General features: G+C 35.7%; 1 protein-coding gene across 10 annotated transcripts in view; it reads right to left on the bottom strand.

Annotated features, from left to right (window-relative positions):
* The window catches only part of ank2a (ankyrin 2a, neuronal), a 71,655-nt gene that overhangs the window by 48,796 nt on the left and 8,796 nt on the right, over positions 1–14,063 (bottom strand). For 9 of the 10 annotated variants that reach the window (XM_044112932.1, XM_044112930.1, XM_044112926.1 and 6 more), the window contains exons 2-3: positions 5,717–5,818; positions 1,009–1,107 (exon numbers count right to left, since the gene is read on the bottom strand). In XM_044112932.1, the coding sequence (XP_043968867.1) occupies positions 1,009–1,107; positions 5,717–5,818 (201 nt within the window). Of the gene's footprint in view, positions 1–1,008; positions 1,108–1,900; positions 2,149–5,716; positions 5,819–14,063 lie in introns of those variants that run through there. The other variant, XM_044112933.1, reaches the window with a different exon arrangement.

The following is a 14,063-nucleotide window of genomic DNA, read 5'->3' on the forward strand; positions in this document are numbered from 1 at the left end:
ATGTGCAAGAACTGATGCTCTTTTGTGAGGAGAAGTAATTATTATTATTTAGCTTTTACAATTGTAGTCCTTGCTGGTAAACAGAAGGCAATTCTCTGTTAACCAGAAACCATATATGGATATCTTTCCAAACTCAGTGATTAATCATTTGAAATAATCATAATTTCAGAATAATCCTGATTGTCTTGGTTAATACAATTTCTATGAAAAAACAATTAGTATTGTTATTTTTTTTAAAACTATAATTTATATGAAATGAACATTATCATATAACACTATAAAGATTAAATATTCAGATTTTATTGGTATTTTTTCTTATTTCACAGATAACTATGCTGATTGTTATATTTCTACTTAAATTAAAGCAAATAATATTATAAACAGACCAGCCCTATATATAACTTCACAAGGCAACACCCAGTCATAGTTGATGTCATTGAGTAGTAAATTGGGGGAACTAAACAACAGACTGAGAGAGTTAATACTTATAAAGGCTACAGCTCTACAAACGTAAATATCAAAGACAGAGAAAAATGAATTATATATTAAAAAGTTAAAAGTCAGATTCTTTGGACATGGAAAACATGATTCCTAAATGTATCCTTTTCAGTAATCAACCCTTATTTATTCATTTACATACAAGAACATGTGAATAACTCCACACAGATATACATGCCAGTTCAAAGACACAAGCAGCATAGTGACAGATTTCACGTTGGCTACTCAGTGGCTCATAGTGAACAGATTGCCAAGCAGCATAGTAAACAGCTAAGGTTATCCCACTTACACTGTTTCACTGAATGTGAAATATGAACTACAATCCAAGTAAAGACTCACTTGATCTTTTTGAAGTTGAGGACTTGAAGTAAGTGCAGAAAGGAAAGGATATTCCCTTCACGCATTCCATTTTTAAATTTCACATATGTGATTACTAATTAGCAGTCAACATGTGCTATATATCTGTCGAATCAACACTGAATAACATAAGATCTTAGCTTGTGAGCGTACCTTGGTAGATGAGTCAACAGAGGCTCCTCTTTGCAGCAGTTCTTCTACTAAATCTTTGTGTCCTTCCTTAGCTGCCAGGTGTAATGCATTCAGACCATTCTGCAGTAAAAAAACCAAACAAAACATTCATGTTGTTATAAATACAGAAACATTGTGTTACAGTAAAAACATGCTATATGCAGTGTGACGTCTCCTTTGCAATAGCCGCTGAGAGTAGGAAGGATCAAAACATGTTTTCAATTTTGTTTTTTAAACTTTTTATATCATATTTCTGATATAGAAATCAGGATTGGAAATCATTGTAAAATTTCTTAATGTTTCATCCACAGATATCTTGATCAGAATTTTGGGAATGATATTGGATTTTTATTTTTTGCTAAGGTTTGATTTACCAATACTGAAATTGCAGAATGCAGCTGCAGATATTAAATTTTGGACTGGATTATTAGAGTTTCATTTTAGCAAAGGATGCTGCTATTCGTTGACTCAACATTTCTGCAAAATAAGGCAAACTAACTTGTACTCTACAGGGCAGTAATAAATTCCATTATGTTATGTGACTATTAACAGTCCTCTAAGTCAATTTTAGACATGCAAAATATATAAATGACAACATAAAACCCGCAGAAGAATTTGTTCTATTTTCATCCTCTACAGAACCAAGACATTCAATTGTCTAAAAACATTCTAAGCCATTAAGGATTAACTCTCTGGAAAGTTATGACTAGATTAAATCTCTTAGTCAAGGTAAAGATCTACTTTCTATAACAAACAGACATACAATAATTGGATATTTCATAAAAGAATTTAAAGCTAATCTACCGACTCTGCACAAGAGTCACACATAAACACATATCTTCTTTGAGACTTGTAAACCAAGAGAAGAATGCACCTCATCCTGCTTTTCCTCCATTATCTTTGGTGTTCCTTTCAATCTGAGACAGAATGGCAAAGTAGCAGTTCACACTTCAGATTCCGTGCTTCATTAAATCATCAGTCTTCTCAGGTTCAATATTCCTTTTTTACCAGATTGTCCTTTTGATCTTCTGTATTATTTGGAACTCCAACAAGGATTTAAATGCGATGGAGTTTCATTTTTCTTTAAGTTTTTCTGCATCCACTCTCCTCACCACTGCAGGTTATGTCGGATAGATCACAGAAGGAGGAGGTGCTTCCTAGTCAGTCTTTGGTGGATCTGATGTAGAGGAGGAACTGTTATGTTGCTAAGGGCGTATGTCTTACACAACTTTGGTGTTTACAAATATACACTGGCAAATAAAAAAAATAGACACGCGTCTCACTCTAGCTACCCAAGTTGCCAAATGCCAAACAGCCAACAGGAGAGTCAAGTTTCTGCACAGTCACAGGGAGCATGTGGGGCACACACAAACATAGAATGTAGCAATTTTTAGCAGTGACTAAAATTATACCAACATTTCAACAGAAAAAGTGGGGCATTCATTAGAGGAAAAGGTTTCCTTAATAAGTAAAAAAAACCTTTAAAGCTCGAGCTGTACTCTTCGTAAAGCAAAACATAAATGCAGTTGTCCACACATAAGATTTCCTTATGTTACATTGTCTTTGTTTATCCAGTTCATATCTTTTGAGAGTGAACACTTGTGAGTTCAGATACACTTTGGTAATATTGGAGATGACAAAAGAGGTTTAATCATTGTGTGTCAGTAGTAAAATGGCGGACCATGACTCAGCTAAAAAAAATAAATAAAAGACTGCAACCTCATTATAGTCTTTCAATCACATTTAAGCCATTATGTATTCAAGGAGAAAAGTGCAAGTCCACCAGCAAACACACATATGTGCACCCTCTGTCACGCAGACTGATCTAAAGCCCCCTTTCCTCACTGCATTGAGCTGTAAGTGAAAGCTTCATTTAGCTAATGGACAGTCAGCATCACCAGTTTGGACGAACTCCGTCCAGTACAGATTAATATTTATCTGTCTTCTGACCGCTGACCTTTGTTATGATCACACTTAAGTGGTCCCAGTTAATTGGGGTTGCTTTAGGCACTCGAGTGTCACATGGGGATAAAATTATGGCGGTAAAAAGAGGAAATACAGATTAAAGAGCAATATCACTCACAGGGGATTAACGCTGGAGTGGATTAGAGGGAAAGTCTGTTCAATTTGACAGTGAGAATGTAGAACAAAAGAGCTCAAGCAAATAAAGCTGATTCATATAGATTCGGTTGCCCACAAATATTCTAGCAATGTTAAATTTGTTTAAAAAAAGGAGAATGAATTTACCTCTCTCAAAAAAAATGGTTGCATTTGTTTGCCTCATTCATCCAATCAGTGTAAGAGGCATCCTAGGGTGACTGTAGCTTCAGCAGGCTAGGAATAAATCTCTTCTCTTTTACTAAGTTGGAAAGTCCCCTACGTTTGGCACAAGACTGTAGGTTCATGTAGGGATGCTGCTTTCTAGGACCGGATACTTCGGTTGCTAATGAACTATTGCTGAGGTTCCTGCTTCTATGAGCATCTAGCAATTGTACAGAATGAGTAAAATAATTTTTTTAAACTACATGATTGGGAATTCATAACTGTCTTTAACATTAGACAAAATAATTTTATCAGATAAAATACAAAAAAACAACTAAGCAAACAAAAAGAATTCAATTTAATTAAAAATATGACGCACCACAGTGGTATTTAATATCATATTAATACATAGCCGTGGCTGAAACCAGATATTACCATGCACTACATTTATATGTAAGTTTTTTTTCTCAGTAAGATTAATTATTTACATCAGTTAGGATTACTCTACTAATTTCTATTTTCAACACAAATAGACAAAACTGTAAAGATGGATGTCAGCAAAGCAGACATCCATCTGGTAACTGGTGACTCAGTTACACCAGTTCTGTCAGGAGGAGTGGGCAAAGATTCAAGCTCACTACCGTGAGAAGGTGCAACAAATGTTTAAAACAAATTTCTAAAATGTTTTATTTAAAACAATGTAGGTAAGCTTTTCAGTTTAAATAAATTCAAAGATATTTAGCAAATACAAATAATGTTTTGAATCCTATATGACTTAAAATATGAAAAGTTATGTAATTTTATGTCAGACAATACAAATATTTGCTGTCTTTTTCTATGGTGACTTATTAAAGCCACTTTAAGAATCAGGGTTAAAGCCCTAATCCAATGTTAAGTATTGATTTAAAATTTAATGGTAATGTGATACAAAAGTTGTCCTTTTAAAGTAAATAAATACATAGATTAACAAACATAAAACATATCAAAAAAGATGATAGATGTGGAAGTCATACTTTTAGTCACCTGACAACATCTAACACTTGGTCATCAGACACAAGGGAATAATTTTAAAGGCATGACTCTCGTGTTGCAGGGTCTTGTGTTTGTGTGTAGTCGACCATCCCTCCTAATGTGCAAAGTAACCCCATGCTGCCCATGGCAACAAACGATGGATGGGCATCTGTACTTTCTTGCTACCAGCCAATTACAATCCAATTTATAAATAATTGGAGTTAATTCACAATATAATTATAAAAGGCCAAAAGCAACATGAAGGTGGAACATAAGGCAGTAACTCCCATGCACAACACACATGCTCACGTAAGATCAGGCGACATCCCTCTGTGAGATGCCTTGTGACTGCTGCAAATCACAATGACAGAGGGGTTGACAGAGCTGTATTCGGAGCTATTTGACCCCTTTGGATCGCTCCCCCTCCTCAGTGGAATCCGAATAAGGATGGGCAGTAGGGGTGAGAGCAGCTGTCAGAACCTTACTGCTCGGATTGGTGGGGGGAATGGGTGTGTTGAGGGATGCAATTTTAGATATGTGTTTGGGAACAATGGCACAGTTTGTTTGGGTGTGTATTAACAAAGGTAGCTTCTCTGATGAAATTATGAAGCAGCAGCAAAAAAGTCAGCTTTCCAAGTTTTATGAATGTGCAGTAGCTGTCAAAAACTGTATATTTTTGTTTTACATTGGAGCAGTCCACCTCTGTTTTATTTTCAAATGGTGAGTTCTGGATCATGTGCAATATCTGTTTTCTATTGCACATAGTATTTGATATGTAGGACAAAAAGTTTGTTCTTATCTGTACATATATCTGCGGTGTCCTCTACATGACTTGTGCATAAGTAATAGTTGCCCTGTTGATGTATTATCCCACCTGATCTCCGCAGTTCTTTCAGAGCTACCATGAGCCTTTTCACTTTTTCTCTGATTGGTAGATGTGTAGTTCCACCATGTTGTGTCAGTATTTGTAAGATTGAGCAGTGCTCTATGAGATGTTCAACACTTGAGATATTGCTTTATAATCTTAGCCTGCTTTAAGCATACCATATAAAATATTCACCAATGAAAACATAGGATTTATGATTAGAATAATACATCAGAACAATAACACCTTCTTAAAGGTTATTTTCAAAAGATGCTTTTGGTTTTGTTGATAAATTAAAGATAAATGAACAGATTTTTTCACTGAATATAGTATAATAGGAATGTAATTATTTAGTATGAAAATTAGCAAAATGAGGCATAATTTAATATATCTCTGACCAATAGGTGGTGACAAAGTATTTCTCACATGCTATGAGAGCAATATGCATCAACAGGTTTTAGTTATGGCTACATTAAGAAAAAGTAAAATTATGCACCGCAAACAAAGCAACACAATATATTGTTGTGAAACAGTTGTTTAAAGTTTTCTTACCTGGTTGCAGGTGCAGATGTCTACTCCATTTTTGAGGAATTCAAGGACTTTGTCAGTGTTTCCGGCTCGGGCCGCCCGGAGAAAACTTGTGTTACTGTCAGACTGTAGAGACAAATACAGAGTTGTTTTAATTAACATCAACGAGCAAACAACTATCTTTACTTTTGCTTTTATATGTTATTTTATGGTGTAAAAGAAAAAAAAACACTTGCAGGGAGATACAATAAAGAATGAAATGGATTTTTATTAAGGGCTGCATAATATTAGGAAAATGTGTCTCCATTATTGTTGCCAAATGCAATAAATTTCAAGGTTAACCCACATGTTCTTCCTTATTTTCATACAACATTAAAATCCCTCCTGTGAGTTTTAGCATCTCATCCATTATCATAATATCAGTAGTAGTCCTCAAAGATATTGAAAGTTCATACAACTGACTAAATATGCTGCTAACACTGACATATGATTGGTTGGCACTTTAAATGTTATTCCTAGGAGATAACAGATCCAGGCAGTTCTTTTGCAATAACAGTTTTATATACACTTGTATTGATTTGATGCGACATTTCTGTTTTTCTTCCATTTTCATTTACATATGCCTACATTATACCATTGCTTTAAATGAGGAGGTTGTGTGGTTTTGGAGAAGTTAGAGATCCATAAGATAAGTCTGAGTAGGCCATTCTAAATTTAACCATGAGACATCTGCTCTAATGAGCAACACACAGACACCAACACACACAACCCCATCATCCCCAAACACACACATATTTTCTTCTCACATTAAAGTTCAAGACTCTTGAAGACTTGGAGTATTCGCTTAACTTCCTATTATCTTGAAGTGTGAACTTACACAACTTACACAAGAAGTGTGAACTTACACAACCTGGACATATAAAAATTTTTACTTGCAGCAATTTGAAAAAGTCTTACTTTCTGAGCTTTTTCATATTCATATTCTGCCAGGCAACAACCACAAACTTCAATGTATTACATTGAGATTTTGTGCGAAATTACAACAATATACAGTTGCATTTGTGAAGTGGGAGCAAAAGGGAAGATGGTTTTCTACATTTTGCAAATATGCAAAATTTAGAATTCTGAAATAAAGCATTTCTATTGAGACACTGAGTCAATACTTCAGGAACACCTTTTGCTATAACTGCTGTTGCAAATCTCTTGGGCTACGTTTTGTCAAGCGTTTCACATCAGATTATAAATTTTTTAGATTCTTCTGCACAAAATAGATCAAGCTGGAGGGAGAACGTCTGTCAATAATAATTTTTCCATATTACCTCAGATTCTCAACTAGGATTTGGTTCAGACTTTATCTGGACCATTGAAACTTTTAGCTATGTTTTATGTCTACATCATTTCATTGTATATGTGGTTGTACATTTACCATCATCGTCCTGCTGGAACATCTGCCTTACTCTCAAGGAAAAGCATCTCTATAGCACTAACTAAAATATTTTATGCTGGGAATAGAGAATTTAGGTAATGTCCACCAGGCCAAAACATTTGATTTTAAACAAATCTGAACAGAGCACCTCCCTCCATATGCTTTCTTGTGTCTCAAACATTGCTACTTGCAAACTACAACTTGTTTCAGTTGTTATGGGATGGTGGTGCCACTTAGGCTCTGCTGGATGCTAAGAAGGAAGATGTATGCCCAGAGCACAAGGGAGATGAGGCCAGGTCCTTGTGTAAGTTCAGAAGTCAAACCTCTAACCACCGAGGTCATAACACACAGATAAATACACCAGCAGCAGTCAGGTAAAAGTAGGCAGAACTTTTGTCAGTACAGATTAGAAAAAAACATTATCTACACCAGCAGAAGCCTAAATTTGTCTCTCTTACCTGGAAATCAACCTCTTCAGGTAGAGAGTCAGCATATTTGTAGTATTCAGATTGTTGGTTTGAGTCACTTTCACTCCCATCACTTTTTAAAGTTTTATCTGATCCACAGGCTTTACATGATGCTGAATTACCCATTATGATCAAATTTTTCACATACAGATTAATCCCCCTCACTAACGTCAACACAGCATGCTGCTGAAACAGTCCATGGAAGTCTAGTTCTGAAATTGCTCACTTTACATCCTTTGGTAGAATCATTTTTGTTTTGCTTCCCAGCATGAGTCTGCCAGAAACAACTTAGATTGTTGGTCCAAACGCTGTGATCAGTCAAAATCATCCTTTCTTCTTAGTAATGACATCATTCAATCTTTTCCATATTGTAAATATATTCCTCAACTTAGTTCTGTCTATTATGCGTCTTGCATGCATCCAAGGCTCGTCTTGCCTGGTCTTCCTCTACGTTTCTCTCTTTGCAGGTTAACAACTCCTCACGTAAACGTTTAACCGTCACAGTCACTCTTGCTTTTGCTATTTTTATCATTTTAGATCATCAATTCTACCACGTCTCCAGCCCCTTGCTGTTAGCTTCTGGGGATGGGAGGGTTTGGATGGGTTGGGGGATGGTGTGACAGCTGGGGTTTGAATCAGAATGTGGACTGCAAGGTCTGTGGTGTTCCCTACACACAAGAATTGTGTAGGCAGACATGAGCTTGTCACTAAAAGAAGGTTAATTGTATTTAATTTGGATTATTTAGTCTTCAATGTACAAGTTTGCACTAAAGGGGCCTTCAACTGTGCCGGTACATGTGCAAATTGCATGTCTCAATAGATGTTACATAGCAAAGTTTTCAGACTTTGGAATAACTAGACAGGAAAACAATTTGCACACCTCACACATAGTAAACACCTTCACAGCACTAAATACAGTAAAGAACTCGATAGGTTACAACAACACAAAGACCTCACCAATTTAAATTAATTTGCTACTTAAATCCAAGCAAAGTTGTTGGGCAAAATCCTCAGCATTTAGGCTGCACAATATCAAGAAAATATTGAGTGGTAACACTTGTGGTAAAAATTGCAATGATATGTTGAATATTATTGCAAAGAATAATCAACATTTTCTTGGTACTTTTCTTTCTTTGCCATTACACAATATTCCCACCGTCTTGTGTGAGTTTTGATATCTCAGCCCCGAAAGATATGCAATATTTTGTTTGTTGACATTAAAGAATGTATTTGTAATATTTCCCCAAATAGTGTGTCTAAGTGTTGCTTTTTGACTGTGCTATTGAACAGTGATACAGTAAGGGAGGATATATTCATAAAATTCAACTGATCAACATAGATCTCAGATCAGATGGAGACCAGAGGATGATTTAATTTCCATCATGTACACAGACACAGACTGTGTTGCAGCTTTCTTTGTCTTGTACTTCAAAGAAAGTACAAGACAAAGCACTTTGTACAGAGTCCAATATTACCCCTGACTCTTCAACACAAACAAAAGCATTATGAAGGCTGCAAAAGACCAGTGAGCTGCATGCTAGACATGATTTGTGTTTTATATATTACATAAACAAAAGAATGATTTTTACCTATGTCTTAAATGGGACAAATCTTATTACATTACAGAATTTAGTTTTAAATATTTCTGTTAAAATTGTACCACATAAACCATGGTATTTATATTAAAGTTTATCACACCATTGAAATCCCATATTGGCCAGTCTAGCTACAATACTCTGGATAAACAGGAATTAGCCTATGGTCAAACACCCAGAGCTCATGAACTGTATGTACTGACCTGTAGAACAAGACCAAGCTAAAGAGCAGCCAATCTGAACATGAACTCAACAATGAAAAAGACATTCAACTGCAAAGATTTTACCTGACGTTTAGCCTTTTCCCGCCTCCTTCTCCGCCTTTCCCTGGCTTTTTGTAACGCTCTATATTCTGGATGTTGCTCAAGCTCACGAGCTTTCTTCAGATGAGCAGCAGCATGTGCCATGACTTCTCCCTTATGACTTTTTGTCGTCCCAAGTAAAAAGGATTTTGCCACAAGAAATGTTATGTTTCTAAAGTCTCTCTTTGTAGGTGTTATTAAAATTCCCAATTATTAACCTACAATTAAAATAGGGCTTTCCTCCATAAAAAGCCTCACTCTGATTAGAAAAAAAATTAACTCCGAATTAAATTATTGCCAAAAAAAACTAACAAAAAACTTTACTTTTAATTTAAAAGATTACATGTACATTCTTGCTCTTTTTTTCCTTTCTCAGTTGTCTTTACACAAGATCCAAAATGAGACTTTGCTAAACAAAAAAAAAATTATTCTCCAGCTGAAGGAGAACCAAAGAGTGAAACAACCAAATGAAAATGAACTATTCAAAAGAGAACAACCAAGAGGACAGCAACTGTGAGGGCTGATGAATGATGAAAGAAAGACCCGTCCTTATACCACAACACACACTCTGACACAGACACGCATACACACACAGAGAAATGATCCTGACCAGATGTGCATGAAAATCTCAGTCTGTATGAACAGCTTTAGCTGTAAATCCACTCCGGTGTGTGTGCGTGTGTGTGTTGGTGTGTGTGTGTGTGAGAACATCAAGCATGAACATTTGAGCATTTAATGCGAATGTTAGTGAATATGTGACCTACAGTCAACGGAGATGTGCATGAGAACAGCCAGCTCACTGCTGCAGTTCCAACTACACCAAGACACAGCCTTCCATATTAGCTCCTGGCACATTTCATATTAGCAGTTAATAAAACACAGTATTACAGTTCATGCATGTGTATGAACTGTATGTACCTTTGAAGCAGCTTGCTTCAAAGGTTTCTCTCCATTAATGCAGCTGATGGTAGAAGTCTAAAATTACAGCACAAAGGACAGGGACACCTTCTCACACATCTATTTTTGTTCACATTTTCTATCATCAACTTGAACAGTAATTACAGCAGCAGCAAAAATTTTTTCACCTGGCAATCAACACATGAGACAGACATGCTGAATCATACCTCAGTGTAGCACCACTGCTAGAAATATCTTATTCTAGTGCGCTCATAAGGAGTGGCACTGTAATCATGTTTAACTTCTTGATGCACACTTTTCCTGTAGCACCCTCTGCTGGTGAGAGGGGTTAATGCAATATGTTGATTTAAAATGTAATCAAGCTGTCAAGTGTAAAACTATAAAACATATTAAAATATGGTACAGTGGAATCCTGTTTCGAACTGTTCTGTTAAACTGACTTAAAAAACTGTTGTAACTCTTCTTCTAGAAGGTTTCATTGGTCAGAAAAACTATGTCTAAATTAACCACTAAAGCTGTGTTTTAGCGGATTACACATAGATCAATATAAGCTTTTGCTTCATGTTCAATGCAAAACCTTCAATGATTTGGCTATATAACTAAATACAAACTGATAATTCCCTTCGATTACAAACTATATTATATAATACAAATAGGGTGTGTGTGTTTTATGTGCATGTGTTTTTGTCCATTTAGGAGTCAGATTACACTGACAGGAGATTCTAAGTGAAAGCTAAGATGCGCTTCTGTTTCTCTTGGTTTAGGGAAGTAAGTTAATGCTCTGCTGTTCAGTTTATAGATCCAGAGGCTTTTATTTGGTCCATTAGACTCGACTGATAGGTTCTTGCGTTTCATGGGAAACGCAAGAACCAGCATGTTCAACCAAGCCTGTATTTTACAAGTGTTTCAAACTGTAAATCTATGCAACCAAGGGCTTTATCACACCTGCAGATTCAGGTTATTTACCAAAAGGAAGGAAGAAACTAATATGTTCTTTTTATATAGATTTATATATCTTAAATATTAAGTTACAGGTTTAAAATTTTGGTTGTTGTCTCTTAACATTATTTCATGAGCTTTGGTAGCAGTTAAATAAGTCTCTGCACAGTTTGATCGATTGTGCATAAACTTTGCTGCTGTTTATGTTTGTCTCTCAGTTATAAAAACTAATTTATCATAATCTAAAGAATTCCACAAAAACAGTGCGAAGAAAATGATTCCCAACCAGCCATAAATGAGTAATAAAAGGTACAAGTCTATGTGCTACTACAAGATTTTGTTTGCCTTTGTTTTCAGAGTGTTCAGAATGTTTTGAAGGCAGCTGTTTATTTGTCTGTCTGCAAATGGAGCTGCAGTGCTGACGAGAGATTTTCCTTGCTAACAGTGCTGAGCCACATGCAATGGATGGATGCACTGATTATCTTTCTTTATTAAAAAAGTTATTTAATGATTAAATATTTTTATTTGACCTTAACTTCAAGTCATGTGCAAACTGTTCCTTCCTTAAAAATATTGTTGTGTTTTTTATTTCTAAATCTAATTGTTTAAACTGAGTAAGATCTGCTGTTACTTATGTTGGTAAAACATAAAAACAGACCACAGTCTTTTTCCTTTAAGAAAGTGACATCACAATGTTTTGTTTGTTTGTTTTTCTTTTGATTTTTTTCACTCACTTTGGGGAATATGAAACCTCTCCAGTGGCAAAAGGTCCAGAGAAAAGATAGTTATTCTGACCCACAGAAAATATTAATACTCATTGCATACACCTCAGCTTTTCTAGAAAGGCACCCAGGCTCCTTTTTAGAGTTAAGTGTTAAAGGAAAAGAATCAAAAGAGGAAAATTTACAAGAAAAGGAGAAAGAAGATCTATGCTGAAGTCAATCCTGGTATAACCGCTAATGTAAAATGTAATCACACTGAAAAACCAATTAAGTAAGTGTCATGACTGGTAACTGCCTTTACACACAAACCGAAGTGACATCCTAATCTATATATTCAAAGTTCAATATAATGCTAGACAACTGTTTGCAGGTGCAACTCTTCTAGGAAAGCTTTCGACAAGGCTTCAGTGTTTTTTATGACTTTTGATCAATCTTTCAGAAGCTTCTGATGTTATGTCCTCAGTGAATAAATTTGGTAGCTTCAAAACTAATTGCTGCTGGAAGACCAAATGGACAAAATACAGAGTGAGTTATGGATAGAGTAACGTCAAGTCATCTTCTAGCATTTTTACTGCTTTAGAAAGGTCAGAGCTATAAACCGGATCACACATGTCTTCTCTTTCCCCTTCTGGCTCCTCACTAAACAAAATCACGCAAAGTCAAATTCAATAGCAAGTACAAAGAGCAGGCAATCAAGAATCCAGACCAGACCACACCCAAACAAAGCCAGTAAGGACAGTGAGAGGTAGGATGGTTGGGGAGGGGTTTAGTTGAGATGGGGATATGTAATCTTGACAGTGTAACAAAATATGCCCAGAGAAAGTGAACCACAGGAGGAGAAATTCAAGACCCTTTTTATCATTGTAACTGAAAAATTGCAATGTCTAAAGTCAAATAACCAGATAAAAAAAATCTGATGTAGTTAACAGCAACAAAACCAGCTCCGTTTGTTGTTCACTGCAGCAACCATAAACAACCAGATAGGTAGACACACAAGAAAACAGCTACATTAACTAATTGCTAGTAATATACATAACAATAAATACTCTCAACGGCATCTTAAAATGCAAATGCTTAGCAACATGAAGTCATGAATTATTTCCCACTCAGGCTCAAATTCATGGCAACTCCTATTTTATACTCTTTGAAGTGCAGGATGTCTACTGGGAACAGATGATGTTAGCTTGCCATTCCTCGTAATTAGATGAGAAAGAGGCCTTCAGAAAAATCCATTCTCATGAAAGCCAAACATTGCATAAAATAATGACATCACGGTTCAATATGCTAGAAACCGGTGCAAGAAGAAAAAAAGACAGGTCGTATATAAAAGAACTGATTTAATTCTTGTAGTCCGTCGTAAGTCTATTATGCAGCAATTGTTTTGAAGCAGCAGTAGGTAACTTTCTACAAAAACATGTTTTCCACATATTTGTTAAAACTGTCACTGTTAATTGACATGTTAAAACTGTATTGATAGTATAATATGAAACAGATAATTTCTTAAAAACCAGAGTTCCTCTGCCTCCTTTCTGATCCGACTCCCATCTGCAGAAATAAACCGCTCCCAGTCAGAAACAATCAGTTGGAGTCTGGAGTCTGGTCTTGGCATTGTCAGTCTCTTTCATAAAACCACTCCTCACTCTCCTCTGCAAAGCAAATACAAAATCAAGATTGCTGGTTTTCTGCAGCTCTGCTAATGGTGGATGAACAGCATGTACATGAGCATTATTGTTTCTAACTGAGCAGTGTGTTTTTACAGATAACAGTAAAACCAGAGAAGCTTGATTAGTAACAGTTCCAACAAAAAAGTAAAAAACATGTTTTTGTAAAAGTTACCCTCTGCAGCTTTAAAGCTGCAGCCAGGAATTTTTGGTAAACTAAAAAAGCTCACTAGTTATAGTTTTACAACTAGTGAATGATGAGTTTCACTTTTTTGCCATTTTATTTTAAGTTATTATTTAAAAAAGATCTAATTTATTCTCTCAATAACAAGCTTTTACAC

Source organism: Gambusia affinis, linkage group LG04 (genome assembly GCF_019740435.1).
Source record: "Gambusia affinis linkage group LG04, SWU_Gaff_1.0, whole genome shotgun sequence".
Lineage (NCBI taxonomy): Eukaryota > Metazoa > Chordata > Actinopteri > Cyprinodontiformes > Poeciliidae > Gambusia > Gambusia affinis.